Here is a 22,921-nt window from a genome sequence, read left to right as displayed (position 1 = left end):
CTTGAACATTATATGTAACAAAGGAAGGTGTTTGCAACTGTACTAGAATAATAGGAGCCAACTTTGAAATGTCTTTAATAAGGGCAGGTTCAAATACCAAGAAAATCACCTACTTATACCTATTTCAGAGAGGACCAATTTTCAAATTCTTGTTAAAGGAAATCAAAACCAAACAGTAATGGGCAGAGTTAAGTGAAATTCTACATATAAGCCCAGGGAGCAAATTTAACATTTACTGAGTACCTACACTGTGCTTGGTACTTCTCCACCCTCACTGCTACCACTTTACTTCAGGCCTGCATTACCTCTCTCATCTGGATTTTAAGTGCTATTAATATAGCAACCTAACAAGTACCTTTACATCTACTTTCCTTTCTCCAATCCATCATGTACACTGATACCCAAAGTGATTTTTTTCTAAAATGAAAATTCAGCGTTGGTTGTTTTCTTAAAAACACAATGTAACACAATGTCCAAACTCTAACTTCTATGATCTGATTCCCATCTGTCTCTCCAGTCTTTTCTCTTACCTCTTCCCCATGCCTTACCTCCCTTACTCTACCACCATCTCCTTTTACTCTATTATACATTTTTAACCACTTTAGGCTCCCAAAACTTGCCATGCTTTTTGGTGCATGTTTCTTTTTTCTGCTCCTCCTCTTGAGGGGCCTTCACCTTTTATCCTCATAGCAATGCAAACAGCTACCCACTTCTATTTTCAACATCAGTTCAAGTCTTCCTAATGTCAACTCCCCACCTCAACTTTTCCAAGAAAGACCTGAATATTCCTTCCTTGATGCCTATACAGATTTGTATCATAGGACCCATAATTTTTATTATATTTACTTGCTTATAGTACACTGATTAGACTACAAACTCCTTAGGAGCAGGAACCTAGTCTTGTTTACCAATGTATTCTTAGTAACCAGCATAATGATAGTTACTTTGCAGGCACCTGAAAAGTTTTTAATGAATGAATGAATAAATAAACTTCATTATTTAGGTATATTTTTTTCACTGCCTACTAAGTAAAAGTTACAGTCTATCACCAGTTATTGAGTTCTCCCATTTATTTTCTTGAAGTGCTTGATTCACTCCATAATCATCACCCTATTTTTTTAAGTTTATTTATTTATTTTGGGAAAGAAAGAATTCATGTGAGTGGGGGGAAGGGGCAGGGAGAGAGGAGAGAGAGAATCCCAAGCAGGGAGAACATGACCTGAGCAGAAATCAAGAGTCATTTAACCAACCAAGCTGTTCAGGTGCCCTTTATCACCCTATTATGCATCCTCATCCTGCATTTTACTACCAGATTAATTTTCCAAAAGCTCACATTCATCATACAACAGATCCATTCATGAACTTATGTAGTAAATACTATTTTAAATACAATTGCCTCCATTTACCTTTCATGGCTCTCTATTAGCTGGCCCCACATTACCCACACCTCACACACCCAATTTCAACTCTTCACCTGGCCAATGTCTTCATCATACCTTGAATCCGGTACATAAATCATTATCTTCCCCTTTGCCCAAATTGCTGCATTCTACATTCAAACCTCATTCTTTCCTAAACCAACTAAATACTAACCATCTTTTATTGGCCAGTCTGATGTTTTTCCACCAAAACTGTACCTGAATGCTCTATCCTCCATTTTTTAACCATATATACTATATGGAAAACACATTCAGTACTAGTCACATCAGCACTTCATTCTTTTTTCTTAAACCATGCTAATTTTCTCTCCACAAGTGGGTTATCACCTTCTTCAGGTAAATCTCATACAATATCCTATTTCCTTTTAGATCCCTGACAGTTCTTAGTTACTGTGATAGTTAGAAAGGCATTATAGTATATACAGTACACTGTTTTTAAAACTTTTTTTAAAAAGCCCTAACCTCTGAGTAAGTTACAGGAATAAAAAGCAGAGCATAGGGGGGAAAAAAGGTACCAACATCCTCCCTTTTTAAATATATATTTTTTAATGTTTATTTTTTGAGGGAGAGAGAAAGAGCATGAGGGGCAGAAGGGCAGAGAGAGAGGGAGACACAGAATCCGAAGCAGACTCCAGGCTCTGAGCTCTCAGCATAGAGCCCTCATGGACCGTGAGATCACGACCTGAGCTGAAGTTGGACGCTTAACCGACTGAGCCACCCAGGCGCCCCATCAATATCCTCCCTTTAAATGAAATCTTATGTTGCAGCCCAAATGCATAAAAGAGATAAAAGGAGAGAGACTCTGATTGAAATGAGATGTGGGGTTTGGAGTGCTGCCTGCCTGTCTAGCCTTCCCCTACTCAGCCACATGGTGGCACTGGAGCACCTATGCTACTCTACTGGAAGCTCCTTGGAATATGCCATTTGAAAGCTGCTAAATTCAAGTTCTAGCTCTTAACACTGGACATGTACCCTTGGGTAGTCACATTCTCCCTAGACTTCCATCTCCTAAAATAATGAATATGTATGAGAAAAGTTAAACTTTAAAGTTTTCTATAAATTTGAGGAATTTACAACTTCACAAGCCATGAGCTAAACGCTGTACTATACAATCTCAATAGTTACATTACACAATGGTATTAACTGTGAAAGAATTCTACATTTTCTTTTATTTGTTAATGTTTTTATTTCTGAGAGAGAGACACACAGAGCATGAGCAGAGAAGGGGCAGAGAGAGAGAGAGGGAGACACAGAATCCGAAGCAGCTCCAGGCTCTGAACTGTCAGCACAGAGTCTGACATGGGGCCGAACTCACAAACTGCAAGATCATGACCTGGGCTGAAGTCGGATGCTTAACCAACTGAGCCACCAAGGCTCCCCAAGAATTCTATATTTTAAAATCCAGCTTTATTTAAAATTACATAACATAACATAACATAACATAACATAACATAACATAACATAAAATAAAATAAAATAGAAGCATTCTAAATGCCATCTGATTTTAGGAATCCTAGGTACTCTGCCCTGTTTCATGTACTTGGACTTAACATTCTAATTTCTAATGGGGGGCAGTAAAGTATATAATGATTAAGACTCCATGCTTTCAAGTTGGGCATACTTGAAGACCAGCTTCGCTACTAATTACGTGTGTAAACTTCAATAAGTTACATAACCTCTCCAAACCTTAATCTCCCCATCCAAAATGAAAACAGCATTATTGGCTTTTCAATTGCTGCTGGATTAAAGAAGATAATCTGAACAAAGTGTTTAGCACACAGTATGAAACCCAGTAAGAAATCAGTAAAAGTTAACTATTATTTTCCTTTTGGGAAGAGTTGTGGGAGAGTTAATATTCCTTTTCCTTTTTGTTCTTGGGCAAAGGGTTATACCATCAAAAGCAAAATACAGGGGGCACCTGGGTGGCTTAGTTGGTTAAGTGTCCGACTCCAGTTCAGGTCATGATCTCATGGCTCGTGGGTTCAAGTTCGACATTGGGCTCTGTGCTGACAGCTCAGAGCCTGGAGCCTGCTCCAGATTCTGTGTCTCCCTCTCTCTCTGCCCCTCCACAACACTCACTCACTCTCTCTCTCAAAAATAAATAAGCATTTTTTTAAAAAAGCAAAATTAAGTAAAGTCTATAAATGAAAAAGCATGATACTTTTAACAACTCAGAGTACCAATTTATAGAACAGATGGTTTCTTTTCAGACATCTTACAACAATTAAATAGCATTCCTTTCCTGCAGGATTTTTTAAATCTTCTTTAAAGTACAGACGATATCTTGCTGGTCTTGGTATACCCTCACAGTACACCTCAAAATCAGCTAATAATAAATGTTTGTCAAATTAAATTTTTTTTAATGTTTTTATTTATTTTTGAGACAGAGAGAGACAGAGCATGAGTAGGGGAGGGGCAGACAGAGAGGGAAACACAGAATCTGAAGCAGGCTCCAGGCTCTGAGCTGTCAGCACAGAGCCCGACGCAGGGCTCGAACTCACGGACTGTGAGATCATGACCTGAGCTGAAGTCAGAGGCTTAACCAACTGAGCCACCCAGGCGCCCCAAATGTTTATCAACTTAAACAAATATTCCCATAATCAGAAATTTACCACATAACGAATAACTTCAAAGCAATTACTCCCTTTCAAAGTGGAATGTTTGCTTCCTATCAGAAATATTACTAACCATGATGCACTTCTTATAAAAGTTGAAGCTTAAAGTGTAATTTTAAGAACGATGCTAATCAGACAAAAATCATTCTCAAATTGAAAAGGGAAACTTCACTATCTTTAAAATTATAAACATACATGCAAGTCCTTAAAAGAATACTTCTTGCCATACAGAATTAAGTAACTAATATGAAAGCTGTTGGGGATACAAGAGTTAAACAAATCAAGGCAAGTGAACACTATGCAGCTGATTTTTAAAAAGTAGAGGTATATATACCAATATAGAAAGATGTTCAAGAAACATCTTAGGTGAAAAGAACAAGTTGGAGAAGAGTATATATGGTACGATGCCATTTGTGTTTGTGGGTTTTTTTAAATTTTTATTTTAACGTTTATTTATTTTTGAGACAGAGAGAGACAGAGCGTGAACAGGGGAGGGGCAGAGGGTGAGGGAGACACAGAATCTGAAACAGGCTCCAGACTCTGAGCGGTCAGCACAGAGCCTGACGCGGGGCTCGAACTCACAGACTGTGAGATCATGACCTGAGCCGAAGTCGGACGCCTAACCGACTGAGCCACCCAGGCACCCCTGTGTTTGTGTTTTTAACATTTATTTATTTTTGAGAGACAGAGAAGGAGTGGGAAAGGGGCAGAGAGAGAGGAAGACACAGAATCCAATGCAGGTTCCAGGCTCCGAGCTGTCAGCACAGAGCCTGACATGGGGCTCCAACTCACGAACCATGAGATCATGACCTGAGCTGAAGTTGGACGCTTAACCGACCGAGCCACCCAGGTGCCCCTGTGTTTGTGTGTTTTTAAAGATATACAAAAAAATTTGAGTGCATAAAATTTTCCAAAGACTATTTAAGAATTCTACTGATGTTCTATAATAACATAATTTAGAAAGCCAAATCACTATCAATTTAGTATTTCATAACATGAAAATGAAATAATATTCTTTAATGAAGTATTTTAAATGTTAACTTAAAAAATGTTAGATTCAAACCCCCATGTGGCCTTAAGCCATTATCAAAGAGATTTGATGGACACTGTCTCAAAAACTCTTTCATAAATGTTCTACCAGTGACTTTTAAAAAGTGTATTTATTTGAGAGAGACAGCATGCCAGCAAGTGGGCAAGGGGCAGAGAGAGAGGGACAGAGGATCCCAAGCAGGCTCCATGCAGTCAGCACAGAACCTGATGCGGGACTCAAACCCACAAACAGTGAGATCACAACGTGAGCCGAAACCAAGAGTTGGACGCTCAACCAACTGAGCCACCCAGGCATCCCACCAGAGAACTTAAAATGGAAGAGTAGTTCACTGATTAGAACAACAAAGTATTTAAAGACAAAAGACATTTTTAAAAAATTTACAAATGCTTAATGTTCATGTTACTTAAGAATTGACACGTACATTAAAAGTTAACTGGAGAAATCACTGACTGACGTTAGCATTAGAGAGTTATTTATTACTATTATCTTTTGCTTTCATTAAATGTGTCCAACTGTATGAAAGCTAAGATACTTATGAGGTAACACATACACAAATGACTAAAGTGACTTTGGTAGAGTGATACCATAACCTGGTAGCTGCTTTCCCAATTCTCTTAACAGCTACAGGGGACATTAAGTTCTTGAATCTGAAACCAAGACAACAGGAAAAGCAACTCCCCAACAACACCCCCTAAAACAGCTTTTTAGATGAACTAGAATAGGTTTAAATATATTTAGATCACTTTATATCAGAGAACATATGGCTTTGTCTTACATTCAAAAGGGTCAAAATGATATCTACCATTATAATACATTTCTATATTGATCTAAATAATGTCTTTTTTTAAATCCAAGAACAATGGACCGGAAGACAGATGTAGATACTACTCCTGATTCTGCCACTTATTAGCTGGAAACTATGAGCAAGTCACTGAATATCTCTGACCCTAGCTTTCTCCACTTATATAAAATAAGAGGGCTTGGCAAGATTACCTCTAAGTATCCTTTTCCAAGTGTGAAAGTCTTACTTGCTTTATGACAGTGAAAAATATCAAGTAAGATACACCTTTATTTGCTGATTCTTAACCGCTATATGACAGCAATAAATGTTAAAGAAAAGACCATTAAAATTTCATATAGAAATATTAAAATTAAGTATGCCCTCTACTGGAGATTATTAAAAGAGAAACATACCGTTTCCTTTAAGGTTTCTACTCCGTAACTTTTTTTTACAGAGCTGAACTTTTTATTTGGCATTAAATATGTATTTCAGATTACACGATCTTTTTGTGGTGTTATGTAGAGAACTGACCAAGCACCCTCTCATTTAAATACAATTTTATTCTCTTTGGAAAATTCTGAAATCTAGCCTTATTCAAATGACTAACTTTCATAGTAGTAGTAAAATACCTTTAGTCCATGGTGGGTTTTTTTTTTTTTAAGCTAATAATCTAAAGATGTTTACCTTTGGCAGCATAGGAGTATCTCTCTTCTTCTTTTTTTCAGAATTAGGGTCATCTAATAAGTCTGGCTCAAAAGTATAAAGTTCAGTAAGCTCATTCATGGTAAAATGACGTTCGACCTGCTGCTGATCAACAACTCGAAAAGATAGTGACTGCTTAGTTACTTGACGATCATAAATCTTATCTTCCATGGTTCCCTTGTAAAAAGAAGGAACAATATACAAATAAGCAACTTTTGTACACATGAAACTTAATCAAGGAGAAATACAATTATTGGTTAATACAAAAGAGCAAAACTTCATAATAATATACTGCCATAAAGCAAGTTTTATTAGCAATAATGCTTAATTCATGAGAGATTTCATCTGTTCACTGTAGTTTACCTTGACAAAAAAGAAAGCTACGTTACTGATAATCATTCTGTATTATCTGACCAATACACATTCATGTTTTGCCTTATATATATCTGTACTTGGTGGAAGTAGAAGTGCAGTTAAACACCAGGGTAAACAGAACACAGAAATAAAGAAGTACATGAAATAAGATTTTAGAGGGTTATAAAATAATACAAAAGAGTAGCTTAATTCCTTCTGAATGGAATATAATAAGCTCTCAATCACTACACACTGCCTTTCTATCGTCTTACTTTCCATAATTTCAGGACAGAAAATTAATAACTAAAACGCCACATCTATTACATATATAGCATTTTAAACTAGAATGTAAAAGAGCTTTTAGTTCAAGGATAGGAAAGGGGTGACAGTGTAGTCTGCCAATTAATAGTATTATGTACTAGAGAAGATCAAATGAGCAAGGATCAATCTACCAATAAAACCCAGTCTCTGGTTCAGAAGCCCAGATTTGGAGGCAGGTGGAGAGAACAGCATCTGTTCCCAAAACAGATGTACCAGTTAAAAGGCAACTTGCTTGATTCCATAAATCTGTATTACCTTGTACTTCTTTAATTTTACTTATTTTTCTTAAATTTCAGTTTCTGTTTTTTAATATCTGAGTTTATATTTAAAGGAAATAATGTTAATATTCTTTCCTAGAAAGTATCGCTCTTTGTAATGATTCATTATTATTATAAGTTAACTTTTTCTTCCTATTTACCCATATTTTCAAATTAAGAGAGTATCTGGTGGCCACTAAAAACAAGAATTATTTGACCTTTACATCTATAAGCAAATTAGATTTACTTATTTGCTTTTCTATGTATGCTAAGTAAAAGAACTATAAATTTTTAACTTTCCTAAACAAGCAAGAAAATTCTAAATCAGTTTATCCATGCAAATCCATCTCAAACTGAGAAAGGTGACATTATAGACATGGATGAACTACAAAACAGAAAATCATGAGAGGCCAAAATTGAGTTCTGCTGCATTATATATAGTATAGGATTGATGTTCTCAATTTCATTTGCCTCTTCATAATGCATATATGTTTGGCACTCCAAAAATATTATGTTTCACCCAACCTTTCACTATGAAAAAGAAAATATAAATTACAAACCTACCTGAGCTAAGAACCTATATACATACACAGGTTTAGTTTGTCCAAAGCGATAAACTCTGAATATACTCTGGATGTCATAAGATGGATTCCAAGAAGCATCAAATATAATCACTCTATTAGCAGCTACCAGATTAATTCCAAGAGATCCTGCTTTGGTGGAAATGATAAACAATCGTCCTCTGAAAATAAAAACATGAATAAATGCTTTAGTAATAAGTGCTTCACAGATATTATGAAATGACTTTTTAATCCTAAGGCAGTTTTTTGAACAATTAAAGGTTCAAAGAATTCATTTCTCACTTACTGAAAAAAATAAAGACATGTCTAAGGAGTCAGGCTGATGATTTATACATGCAAGATGAATCTTATTGCTAGAAAATCAAATAGTCTCATAGGAATAAAGATAAATATGGAAATCACATTAAAGATAAATATGGAAATTATGTATTCAAAGCATTTGTAGATTCTGAGTAAATGTAGAAAATCCATGTATATATAACTCAAAAGTCCTATTGTGTTCGGTACTGTTATGAGCAAGCACTAAGTACATCAAAATGAAGGACGGTGTCCAAGGAACTAAGTGTAGTAGGAATCAGTGATAAGCAATTATAATAAATATAGTGTAATGAACACAGGGAGAGAAGTTAGACAGATGCAAAATACTGCAGTAGCTAAAACAGAATCAAGAAAACAGACTGCTCCAAGAAGGATGTGAGGATGTGTTAAAAAAATTTCTGTGTTGGAACACAAGAATTTATATTGCTGAGAATCTGAAAATGAATTAGTTGATAGGTTCATAGAAAACTAAGCAAATGTTAAAAAAGAAATAATTACTTGAACAAAAATAAATATGTGCATTAAAAAGGGAAAAATAATCACAGTTTTTTAAGTGGTTTATGTATGAATATTTACATAGTCACAAAAAAGCAAATACTTCCAGACTCATTTAGGCAAATATTACAAAACAATACGTTGGGAAAATGAATGAGGAAAAGTGTGTGTGTGTGTGTGTGTGTGTGTGTAAATTCCCACCTTAGATTGGAATGTGGATATACGAAAGTAAATACCAGAAGAATTGCCAAGAGTTGAAACCGGTTACCTGCAGAGAGGTATCATGTGTAAGAAGGGGTTGGTTAAGGGACTGATTTTGATCTCAAGCCTTATAAAACTTTTTTAAAATTTGTAAATATATTACTTTGATATAAACAAACTTTAAGAAGATTTTATACGACATTTTTTGAAAATATAAACAAATTTAAAGAAAAAAAAAAATAGTTCCATTCCCCAGAAACAACCTCCATTCCAAATCATGGAATATTTCCTAGGGTTTCTTTTTTATAATCACATATATTTTTGGCTTTACATATACATGATAATATCCGTATATATAGTTTATATTATGAGTATTTCTTCAACTTTCTCGGTAAACATCAGGCTTGGTAGCTAAATAATATTCCATCAGAGGACTATATAATTTACTGTTGGCCAAACTAATTAAGAGTGAGAAAACCCCTGGAATATAATAAACTTTCAAAATTCTCCACAAAATGCCTTTAAATACCAAGCCTTACTATCTATAATTTCATAAGGGAAATTTGTAACTAAAATGCCATACTGATTACATACAGTATTATAAACTAAGATGCAAAGAAGCTCAAAATTTAAAATAGGAAAGAGTCAACACAGGTACTAAATTCATGTTTTATATGGAATTGGTGCTACTACATGTCTAAGAATACAAGCTACAGAAGTTATCAAAAATGGAAGATAATATATTCATTCACACTGTTATAAATAAGATCATAAGGTTGAAAACAAAAAATATGTACAACATAGAGGACTAGATTACACTCTGGCTACTCAATGAGTTACATTACCAATAAAAATCTATATTATGTTAGGGGCACGTGGGTGGCTCAGTCGGTTGAGTGTCTGACTTCAGCTCAGGTCATGATCTCATAGTTCACGAGTTTGAGCCCCACATTGGGCTCTGTGCTGACAGTTCAGAGCCTGGAGCCTGCTTCGGATTCTGCGTCTCCCTCTCTGCCCCTCCCCAGCTCACACTCTGTTCTCTCTCTCTCTCTCTCTCAAAAATAAATGAAACATTAAAAAATGTTTAAAAAATCTTTATTATGTTATGTGAAAAAAAGCAAGATCTAGAACATTATTAAGTATAATTTCAACTGCACTAGAAACCAAAACATATACATACATACAATGTTAACAGTAGTTCTCTGGTCATGGAATTGTGATAATTACTTCCTTCTTTTTTTTTAAATTTTTTTAATGTTTATTTATTTTTGACAGAGAGAGAGACAGAGTATGAGTAGGGGAGGGGCAGAGAGAGAGGGAGACACAGAATCTGAAGCAGGTTCCAGGCTCTGAGCTGTCAGCACAGAGCCCAACGTGGGGCTTGAACTCACAGACCACAAGATCATGACCTGAGCCGAAGTCGGACGCTCAACCTACTGAGCCACCCTGATAATTACTTCCTTCTTTATACTTATCTATAATATTCATTACAGAGAACAAACTGTGCTTTTTTTTTTTTTTTTTTTTTTTTTACTTAGTGGACATATTTAGGGATCATTGGCAACTAGGGCTCCAAAATTATTCTCGTTATATATATCTATTCTGCACCAGTGAAAGGATCAAGCATACAAGAATGGCATAAACTATGTAGGTTAAACACACACACACACACACACACACACACACACACACACACACACACACACACACACAAAACAGGAAACCTTGTAGAGAACTTCAAAACTCTTTGGTATGTACCCAGTAATGAAGAGTTGAAGGGGCTTAAATAAGCACCTTTATCAAATTGCTATGCATCCCAAGTTCTGAGCTAGACTGCTAATAGAAAAAAATGAAAAAATGTCCAGCCACTGCACTAAAGGAGTGCAATGACAAGATAAAAAAACATATAAACAATTGTATGCAGTCTAATTTGCAATAATAGAGGTATTTATTTACATGGTAAATATTCTGATTTTTGAAAGCATATAAGTGGGAATGCAAAATTGTTTGATTTTGCATCCAAAAGAAAAATAAAGTCAAGTAAATGAACAAGTAGTATTAAGAATTATTTTGCAACTGGGGTGCCTGAGTGGCTCAGTCGGTTAAGCGCCCAACTTCAGCTCAGGTCCTAATCTCAAGACTCATGGGTTCAAGCCCCATGTCAAGCTCTGTGCAGACATCTCAGAGCCTGGAGCCTGCTTTGGATTTGGTGTCTCCGTCTCTTTCTCTCTCTGCCCCTCCCTGCTTGTTGACTCTCTCTCAAAAATAAAAATCAAAAAAATTTTACAATTATTTAATTGTTAATATTATTCAGTATGGAGTATATAAATTCATACTGAAATAATCTAACCAGGATATTTTAAGATTTTCCTAACACTAAACATCAGTATTAAAATATACAAACGCAATGAAAATATTAACTATTATTTGAATAATGCTGCTATAAACCATCTGGATATGTTTTTTGGTAAAGACATGTAAACCTTTCTGTTAGGTATATATCTAAGAGAATTGCTGGGTCATAGGGTATGTATACAGCACTGTTAAAGCTGAACAAATAGTTCTACTAAGTCGTTGTTCCAATTTACATTCCCACTAGCAGTCTGAGAGTTCTAACTGTTCCAGATCCTTGACAACTCATGGCATTGCCTTTTTTAAATAACCTTCAAAAAAATTAGCTTAAGGATCACAAGAATTTGTAACAGTAGTATAGAGTTTCCATGTACCCTTCATCCAGCTTTCCCCAATGGTAATAACTTACATAACTATGATACGTTGTCAAAACCAGAAAATGGATGTTGGTACAATACTATGAATGCAAGCTTATTTGATTTCACCAGTTTTTACATGTGCTTTTTTTGTTTGGTATACAGCTCTATGAAATTTATCATGTATGTAGAATCATGCAATCATTTCCACAAGCAGGATATAGAACTGTTCCACCACCATAAAAACAAACCTCTTTTGTGTTATCCCTTAGTATTCATACTTTCCCCCCACAAACCCTAATCCCTGACAACCACTAATCTGTTCTCTACCACCATAATTTTGTTACATCAAGAATGCCATATGAGGTGTGCCTGGGTGGCTCAGTCGGTTAAGTGTCCGACTTCAGCTCAGGTCATGATCTTGCAGTTTGTGAGTTCGAGCCCCATATCGGGCTCTCTACTGTCAACGTGGAGCCTGCTTCAGATCCTGTCTCCCTCTCTCTACCCCTCCCCCTCTTTTTCTCAAAAAATAAACAAACATTAAAAAGAATAAAAAGAACACCATATGAAAGGAATCATATAGCATGTAACCTTTTGAAATTAGCATTTTTCATTCAGCATAATGCCCTTGAGATCCATCCAAGTTCTTTGGATCAATATCAATAGTTCCTTCCTTTTTATTATTGAGTACTATTTCATTATATAGATATAACATAATTTATCCATTCAAATGTTATAAGACACTTGGGTTGTTTCCAGTTTTTGACTGTTACAAATAAAGTTGCTATGAACACTTGTGTATAGGTTTCTATGTGAAAACAAGTCTACATTTCTCTGGCATAAATTTTTAAAAGTGATTGCAGGATTGTATAGTAAGAATATGTTTAATTGTTTATTTTTTTAAAACAACTACTAAGTTGTTTTCCTTTTATTTTTTAAAAATTTTTTAGGTTTATTTATTTTGAGAGAAAGAGAGGGCGAGCAAGCAGGGGAAAGGCAGAAAGAGGGAGAGAGAGAATTCCAAGCAGGCTCTGCTCTGTGTGTGCAGAGCCGGATGCGGGGCTCAAACCCCAGAACCTGTGAGATCATGACCTGAGCCAAAATCGGGAGTCTGGTCACTTAAGGGACTTAAGCCACCCAGGCACCACCACCACCCCCCAAGTTGTTTTCAAGGAAGAATGGCTGTGTCATTTTACATTCTCATCAACATTGTGGAAGAGATCTAGGTGTCAGAATCCTAATCAGCCTTTTACAATGTCACAATTTTTTATTTTAGCCATTCTGATATGAAGTGATATCCTGTTGTAGTTTCAGTTTACATTTCCCTATTGGCTAGTGACGAATGTATTTTCAAGTGCTTATTTGCCATGCTGCATTGATCCTCTTAAATGAATGTCAGTTTAAGTCCTTGGCCCATTTTCTAACTGAAAAATGTTTGTTTTTTCACTATTACATTTAAAGAATTCTTTACATATTCTGAGTATGAGCCCTTACTAAAAAATGCTATTTGCAAATATTTTCTTCAAGTCTGTGATCTGTCTTTTCTTAACAGGGCCATTCACAAACAAAGTTTTTATTTATTTTACTTTTTTATAACTGTTTTAAAATTTATTTTTAATTTACATCGAAGTTAGCATATAGTGCAATAATGATTTCAGTAGAATCCAGTGATTCATCCCCTACTACAACATCCAGTGCGCCCCAACAAGTGTCTTCCTTAATGCCCCTTGTCAATTAAGCCCATCCCCCCACCCATAACCCCTGCAGCAACCCTTAGTTTGTTCTCTGTATTTAAGAGTCTCATGTTTTGTCCCCCTCCTTGTTTTTATATTATTTTTGCTTCCCTTACCTTAAGTTCATCTGTTTTGTATCTTAAATTCCACATATGAGTGAAGTTATATATTGGTCTTTTACTAATTTCCCTTAGCATAGTATACTCTAGTTCCATCCACATTGTTTTTATAATTTTTTTAAGTTTATTTATTTATTTGAGAGACAGAGACAGTACAAGTAGGGGAGGGGTGGAGAGGGAGGGATAGAGAGAGAATCCCAAGCAAGCTCTTCACTGGCAGTACAGAGCCCAAGGCAGGTCTCAAACCCACAAAACTGCAAGATCATGACCTGAGCCAAAACTAAGTTGAATGTTTATCTGACGGAGCAATCCAGGCATCCCTAAAGCTTTTATTTTTAATTATCCAATTATTGACTTTTTATCTTCAATGGATTATATCCCTTTGGTGTCATGACTGAAAAACTATCTGCTTAAACTTAGTTCCTGAAGATCTTTTTCCCAATGTTTATTTATTCATTTTTTAGAGAGAGAGAGAGAGAGAGAGAGAGAGAGAGAGAGAGAAAATAAATGACAACGAACGTAGGGGAGGGGCAGAGACAGAGGGGGAGAGAGAACCCAAGCAGGCTCCATGCTGTCAGCACAGAGCCAGATGCAGGGCTTGATCCCATGAACCATGAGATCATGACCTGAGCTAAAATCAAGATTCAGGCACTTAACCAACTGAGCTACCCAGGCACCCCTTGAAGATTTTCTTCTATGCTTTCTTCTACAAGTATAATGTTTCACATTTAAATTTATGAACCATTTTGACTTGATTTTTGAATAGGGGTGAGGCTTAGGTCAAGGTTTGTTTCAGCCTGTGAATATGCAATTGTTTCAATACCATTTGTTGAAGAGACCATCCTCCCTTCACTGAAACACTTTTGTACCTTCCTCAAAAATGCTTTTAACTTGCATTTCTCTGATGATTACTAAAGATGAGCACTTTTTGTATGTTTACTGGCCATATGAATACTGTCTTTTGTAAAGTCCTTTTGAAGTTCTTTCCTTTGGCATTGGCTGGTTTATCCTACTAATTTTGTTTAAAAATTTTTTAATGTTTATTTATTATTGAAAGACAGAGAGAGACAGAGCATGAGCATGGGAGGGGCAGAGAGGGGGAGACACAGAATCCGAAGCAAGTTCCAGGCTCTGAACTGTCAGCACAGAGCCTGATGCAGGGATTGAACTCACAAACTGCGAGATGATGACCTGATCTGAAGTCAGACACTTAACCAACTGGGCCACCCAGGTGCTTGTATCCTACTAATTTTTATTAATTCTTTGCATATTCTGGGTAAGAGTCCTTTTTGGATCTATGTATTACGAGTAGCTTCTCCTAGATATTTGCAAATGGCATATCCAACAAGGGGTAAATATCCAAACTATATAAAGAACTTCTACAAAGCAACACCAAAAACCTCCAAATAATTCTATTAAAAATGGGCAGAGGACCTGAGTGGACATTTTTCCAAAGAAGACATACAGATGGCCAACAAACACATAAAAAGATGTTCAACATCACTAACCATCAGGGAAATGCAAATCTCCACAAGGAGATCTCACACCTGTCAGGATGGCTAAAATCAAAAACACAATAAATAACAAGTGTTAGGATGTAGAGAAAAAAAGAACCCTTGTGCATTACTGGTAGGAATACAAATTGGTACTGCCACTGTGGAAAACAGTATGGAGGCTCCTCAAAAAATTAAAAATAGAATTAACATATGATGCAATAATTCTACTACTGGGTATTTACCAAAAAAAAAAAAAAAAGAAAAAAGAAAAAGAAAACATTATTGCAAAAAGATATATTCACCCCTAAGTTTATTTATTGCAGCATTATTTACAATAGCCAAGATATGGAAGCAACCCAAGTCTACACTGATAAAGGAATGGATGGATAAAGATGTGGTGTGTAATATTACTCAGCTTTAAAAAAGAACAAGACTGTACCACTTGAGACAACATGGACAGACCTCGAGAGTTTAATCCTAAGTGAGGTAAGTCAGACAAAGACAAATACCATATGCTTTCACTCATATGTGGAATTTAAGAAAAAAAATGAACAAAGAAACCAGACTCTTCAATATAGAGAACTGGTGGTTGCCAGAGGGGAGGTGGGGGGGGGGGGTAGGGGTAAATTAGATAAAGGGGATCAAAAGTATGCTTATCTTGATGAGAACTGAGTAATATATACAATTGTTTAATCATATTCTGCACCTGAAACTAACATAAGCACTGTAATGTTAATTGTATTTTAATAAAAAAAATGGTAACAAACACAAAATCAAAAGTATATGTTTGTATAAGCATAGAAACTCTAACCATGGTTATATCTGGGTTACTAAATTATAAACAATAACATTTATTGTCTTCTTTGTGATTTTCCATAGTATCTGTAAAAATGAGAAAACAGCTTCTATTTTGTGGCCTGCCTTTTCATTTTTAACATGAAATTCCTTTGATGACTAAAAATTCTTAATTTTAATGAAGCTCAACTCAACAATATTTCCTTTTACGGTTAGTACTTTGTGGGTCTTTTTTATGAAAGTTTTCTTAATGCAATATCAGGAAAATATTCTTTACTGTTTCCTTCTAAAACTTTTGTTTTAGCTTCCACATTTAAATCTACAAACCATGGATTTAGTTATCAGGGAAATACAGTTTAAGATTACCAAGTCTTACCAGTACGTATCAATCACAATAGCTTTAAAAAAACAGACATTGTCAAGTGATGATGAGGACAGAGAACAATTGAAACGCCTATATGCTACTGGGGGGGGGGGCTGGTGCAGAGTGCAAACTGGTACAACCATTTTGGAAAAATGTCTTGGTAATATGAGCTAAAGCTGAATGTACATGCATCTTTTACTCAGCAATCTTACTTCTGGGCATATACACAACAGAAACACATACATATGCTTGACAAACGACAGATACAACAATCTTTAAAAAGTTGAATCTTTGGACTTCCACTCTGGAAAGATGGGAGTAGACATACTCTTCCCTATTCCTTACAATAAGGAAAGCAAAAGACACTGGACATTACATATAAAACAATCATAAGAAGTTTCTGAAAAGTGAGGAAGAGGAGAAAGACTGGCTAGGGACCTTGGGTGCTAAGGAACAACATGGCACTAAGTTCCATAGGATTTCTTCCCAAAACGAGGGCTAAAGAACCCAGCAATCTGGAAATGCCAGTAGATACTGCCAAAAAAAGAGTCTCCAAGAAAATCCTGCTCTCTCTAGCCAAAGGACCAAAAAAAGGGGCACCCTAGAAAGACAGAAAACTTTAAAACAATAATCATTCAATTGCAGTCAAGCAGTACAGAAAAAAAATGCGGTGCAACTCCATCCTTGTCACTAAAGGCTGAGTGGGGAGTTCAGACTCCTACCTTCTCCTAGTTGTAACAAGGCATGGCCAGAGTGGTGTCAGAGAAGTCTGAGTTAACACAGTCCTCCTCTCAACCCAGCAGTGTCAGTAAAGACCATGAAGGGAACTCAGACATCCATCCCCACCCAAAAGTTACAAGAAAAACCCTATATCTCTCTACTAGGGTAGTATCAAAGGATATATAGTGGAGAGTCAGGAATTATACCACAACCCAGTTAATGAGTTACCCCTGCAGTGTCAGTGGAGGCCCATGGGTAGGGGTTGTAAATAGGCAATCCTAACCCTCCCAGCCAGGATAGTATCGGCAGAAATGTAGTCGGCAGACTCAACTCCCACTCTCATCTTCCATCTGAACATGTGTCAAAAGAGGCCTGCTATAACAGAAAATTTAGATCCACAGTCTCATGAAATAATAAGCAAATATCCAGTTAAATTATATCTTTGTCCTAACAAGAACCAGTAAAATCTCAACTTCAATGAAAAAACGCAATCAGCAGACACCAACACTAAGAGGACATAAATGTCAGAATTGTTTGACAAGGATGGAAAAAGTTGTTACATTTCTAAATATGCTTCAATAAGGAGTTATTAACACACCTGAGACAAATGAAAAAAAAAATTGCCTCAGTAAAGAAATATAAAACATAAAGAAGAACCAAATGGAAATTTTAGAACTGAAAAATACAATAAAAAACTAAACAGTAGAATGTAGAGAACAGAGATTCAATTAACTTTGAAAACAGAACAATAGAAATGACCCTATCTAAACAACAGATAGAAATCAAACAAATAAACAAAAAAATCACAGAAAAACAAAATGGAGACTGAGGGACCTATAGGACTCTAACATTATTGTCTACCATTCTTATCACTGGAGTCCTAAAAGGAGAGGAAAAAAAAGAAGGGACTATAATAGTATTTGAAGAAATAATGGCTGAAAATTACCCAAATTTAGCAAGAAACACAAACCTACAGATGCAGAAATTGAATGAACCACAAACAGGGCAAACTCAAAGAAATTCATGCCAAGAAGCATCATAGGCAAACTTTTGAAACTAAGATAAAAAAAAATCTTGAAATAAGCAAGAAATAGAACCTTACTGACAAGAAAAAAAGATTTTAAAAACAGATTTTTTTAATTAAAATATATTTGACATATAATATTGTATAAAATTAAGGTATACATGTTAATTTGATACACTTATATACTGTAATATTATTGGCACTGTACCAACAATTAGCACCTCTACCATGTAAATATTTTCTTTTTACCGGTTGGAATAATTAAGTTCTAATCTCCTAGGAAGTTTAATGATTATAATAAAATACTGTAGTCTACATTCACTTATTGGTTTAGCCGCTATGAAAAACAATATGCAGTTTCCTCAAAATTTTGAAAATAAATCTATCATATGATCCAGCAATTCCATTTCTGGGTATATATACAAAAAAAAATGAAAACAGAATGTCAAAGGGATATATGCACTCCCATGTTTACTGCAGCACTATCCACAATAGCCAAGATACGAAAACAACCTAAGGGCCCAGCAACAGATGAAAAGATAAAAAAAGATGTGGTATATATGCAATGGGATAGTGTTCAGCCATGAGAAAAAAAGGACATTTTGCCATATGTGCCAACATGAATGTACCTTGAACACATAATGCTAAGTGAGATAAGTAAGAGAAAGACAAATACTGCATGATATCACTTTTGTGTGAAATTCAAAAAGCCTAATTCATAAAACAGCAGGTATTTTTGAAAGAAATTATGAAATCCAGAAGGAAGTGGTAAAACATTTTTCAAGTGCAGAAAGAAGAGAAATGCCAACCAACAATCCTATACCCAGCTAAAACACTCTTCAAAAATGAAGAGGAAATCAAGAAATTCTCTTCTGAAGGTACTCGGGAAATTTATTGCCAGCAGACCTGCTCTGAAAGGATGACTAAAGGAATTTCTCTAGAAAGAATGGAAATGATAAAAGAAAAAATAATGACACGTTAGGAAGGAAGAAACAACAATTAAAAAACAAAAAATATGAGTAAATAATTTTCCTTCTAATTTTTCTAAGTTATAGATAATTATTGAAGAAAAATTATTACATTAATGTGGTAATCCATTTATATAGAGAAAAACAGTTAAGACAATTATATTATAAATGGGGAAGAGAAAGGGACATAAGGGCATAAGGTTTCTACACTTAGTTAACATGGTAAAATGATGACATTAGTCGACTATGATAAATTATGTCCATGTAATGTAATACTTAGAGCAACCACTATGAAAGTTATAAAAAGATACATCAAAAAACACCATAGATGAATAAAAATACAATTTCACAAATGGTAAAAAGTAACCCACAGGAAAGGTAGAATAAGAAATCAGAAAAAAAGAGGGGTGCCTATACTGTTTTAAACTCTATACACTGTTTTCTAGAGTGGCTGCACCTGCTTGCATTCCCACCAACAGTGCGGAAGTGTTCCCCTTCCTCTGCATGCTCACCAATGCCTGTTGTTTCCTGAGTTGTTAATTTTAGATATTCTGACACTTGTGAGGTGGTATCTCATTGTGGTTTTGATTTGTATTTCCCTGATGATGAATGATGCTGAGCATCTTTTCATGTCTCTGTTAGCCATATGAGATGAATTTCTTGAGATGTGATGACACCATTTTGTATCTTGACTCTATCTTGCATTTGTCAAAACTTATACACTAAAAGGAGTGAATTTGACTGTAGATAGATTTAATTTTTTTAATGTTTATTTATTTATTTTGAGAGAGAGAGAGAGCACATGAACAGGGGAGAGGCAGAGAGGGAGACAGAGAATCATAGTAAGTCTCTGCAGCGTCAGTGCACAGCCTGACACGGGTCTCGGTCTCACCAACTGTGAGAACATGACCTGAGCCAAGATCGAGTCGGACGCTTAACCAATTGAGCTACACAGGTACTCCTAAAATTATTTTTCTTAATTCTCTATACAAACGAAAAATGTTTCCCACCTCACATTAGTTTCATCATTAAATTCTTCAGCCCATTTTTTCCTTGATTGTGCAGTAGTAGAACCATCTAAACGGTAATAGTCAATGTTTCGCAGCCACTTCCCTTCACCTGGAAATTTAACAAGAAAAAAGAGATTTGATATACATTGTTCTGCTAGTAATAACAGATTATATTCCCCGCTCACCATTTAAAATCTGATTATCATGCATAGCAACACAAAATTTTTTTTAATTAAAGTGTAATTCACAATATTACAAATAAATTTACCACAGATTTACTTCTAATAGATACTGAATAGCAAAGGTACTTTTAAAAAAGTATTTCATCTACATGTGAATTTCTTAAAAGACTTCCTTGATGACAATCTTTTAAAACTGTCAAAAGAATATAGTTAAATTGCATTATGCTCATGAAGCTTGCTTTTAACTGAATTTGTAAATGGCCATGTTTCCTCCCTTATTAACAAGTTGACCCTGGTAAGGGTACCTGACACAGAATGCATTTATTCAATCACTGAACAAATATTTATTGAATGCCTAATATGCGTCAAAAATTATTCTATGGTCTGGCCACATATATCAGCATATATTCCTATTTCATGACAATTGTGTGTGTGTGTGGGTGGGTGTCTGTGTGCGTGTGTGTGTGCGTAAGGACTTTGACTTTATAAGTAAAACAGTTATCAGACATGTCAACTTTTGGACAATGAGGTGAAAATTTACCCAAGACTTATATTAAAATTAAAATACCAAATTTAGTGCTTATGACATTTATATTTTATTATACATTAATTTTCATTACAATTCTCTAAACTATAAATATAATACTACTATTATCCCTGAATCCGATCCTAGAATCTTAACATAAAAAAAAGGTGACAAAACTAAGATTCAGGTCTTTTGGTGAACTTTTTACTTAAATTTAGTATTTAGTATTAAAGGTGCTTTTTAACATGCTTACTTCCTTACCCATGTCTTTACTTATATTTAAAACTAAAATTTCATTGCTAAAAATGGGTAAAAAAGTCTACTTATTTATGGCTTTTATCTCCTTCAATTGGAAAAAAAGGCATACACAGCTAAGGAAAAGAGAATTTGAAATAGATGATTAGATAAAAAAGAGGCTGGAGTCACAATTCCATTAATTGATCACCTAAACTGGGTAGTTATGAAAGTTAATATGCTAATCATACATAAAATGATATTAATATTTTTAAAATTATTTCAACATATTCACCTTCTGATGGTAATACAAATGAATAATCTGTACTACCACTTCTGGGAATCCAACACTTAAAAAGTGACAAAGTCAAATACACATTTTTTAAAAATACCAGTTTCACCATTTACTAGCAATTTCATTTAGAAAATGTGAAAATGTGTTTCATTGTGTTTAAATATGGAGGGTTGGAAGATGGCGGCAAAGGAGGACTAGGCTCACAGAGTCCTGCTGATCACTTAGATTCCACCCACATCTGCCTAAATAACCCAGAACACCGCAAGAAGACTAGCTGAACAGACTCTTCAGAGCCAAGTGTAGACAAGAGACCAACTGAAGAGGGTAGGAAGGGCGGAGAGGTGGTGCTCGTTACATGGACTGGCAGGACGGAGCCAGGGCAGTGGAGGGGCAGCCCGCCTGGCAAGGCAGAGCCCCCGAGTCTGACTTGCAAAGTGGAGGGGCTGGATGGAGTGAGTTCTGACAGCCAGTGGGAATTAACATCTGGAATGTTATAAGTCAACAGCTCTGCTCAGAGGGCGGGAGGGCTAGAGGACAACGGGAGGGAGAGTTGTTGAGCCCCGGAAGACAGAGCTCAGCTTGGTGGGGAACAAAGGCGCTGGCCAGTGCCATTTCCCTCGCCCATCACCCAGCCAAATCCCAACAGGAACCAGTTCCCGTCACCGAACTTGCTTCACCACGCAAACACCCAACGCTGTGCTTCTGTGGATCCATCCCTCCAACGATCTGCCTCCCTCCCGGTGCCACAGGGCCCATCCTGGAGCAGACCACCAAAAGCAAAGTGAAATGAGCCTGCCCCTCCCACCACTGTGCAACTTGTGGAACCACCCTGGCTAATAAGCCAGATCCCACAGAAGCAGCACGACAAGCCTGGCAGTGTGCAAGTAGCCCAGACATGGGCCACACCACCCCATAGTGAGTCCTGTCCCTGGGAGAGGGGAAGATAAGGTACACACCAGACTGACTGTGGTCCCAGTGGTGGGCTGGGAGAAGACAATGGGTCTGACTGCAGCCCCGCCCACCAACACAAGTTATTCAAGACAGCACGGGGGAAGTGCCCTGCAGTTCCACACCACTCCAGGGACTATCCAAAATGATGAAACGGAAGAATTCTCCTCAAAAGAAAACTCCAGGAAGTAGCAACAGCTAACGAATTGATCAAAAACAATCTAAGCAATATAACTGAGCATGAATTTAAAATAATAGTCAAAAATTAATCACTTGGCTTGAAAAAAGTATAGAGGACAGCAGAGAATCTATTGCTACAGAGATCAAGGGACTAAGAAACAGGAGGAGCTAAAAAATGCTATAAATGAGGTGCAAAATAAAATGGGGGCGACCATAGCTCGGACTGAAGAGGCAGAGGAGAGAATGGGTGAATCAGAAGATAAAATTATGGAAAAAAAGGAAGCTGAGAAAAAGAGACATAAAAAAAATCCAGGAATATGGGGAAAATTAGGGAACTAAGTGATGCGATGGAAAACAATAATATCCGCATAATAGGGAATCCAGAGGAGGAAGAGAGAGAGAAAGGGGCTGAAGGTGTACTTGAACAAATCATAGCTGAGAACTTCCCTGATCTGGGGAAGGAAAAAGGCATTGAAATCCAAGAGGCACAAAGAACTCCCTTCA

The 22,921-nt window shown here is 36.1% G+C and overlaps 1 protein-coding gene across 9 annotated transcripts in view; it reads right to left on the bottom strand.

Moving 5' to 3' along the window:
• Nucleotides 1-22,921, bottom strand: part of ATRX (ATRX chromatin remodeler) — a 314,027-nt gene that overhangs the window by 29,861 nt on the left and 261,245 nt on the right. For all 9 annotated transcript variants that reach the window (XM_081792922.1, XM_081792916.1, XM_081792915.1 and 6 more), the window contains 3 exons: nucleotides 20,053-20,161; nucleotides 8,085-8,262; nucleotides 6,571-6,765 (listed from right to left, as the gene is read on the bottom strand). In XM_081792922.1, coding sequence (XP_081649048.1) covers nucleotides 6,571-6,765; nucleotides 8,085-8,262; nucleotides 20,053-20,161 — 482 coding nt within the window. The remainder of the gene's footprint in view (nucleotides 1-6,570; nucleotides 6,766-8,084; nucleotides 8,263-20,052; nucleotides 20,162-22,921) is intronic.

Source organism: Panthera onca, chromosome X (genome assembly GCF_046562875.1).
Source record: "Panthera onca isolate mPanOnc1 chromosome X, mPanOnc1 haplotype 2, whole genome shotgun sequence".
In the NCBI taxonomy this organism is placed as follows: Eukaryota; Metazoa; Chordata; class Mammalia; order Carnivora; family Felidae; genus Panthera; species Panthera onca.
The sequence above is the reverse complement of the archived record's forward strand: the minus strand, read 5'-3'. Positions and strand labels throughout refer to the sequence as shown.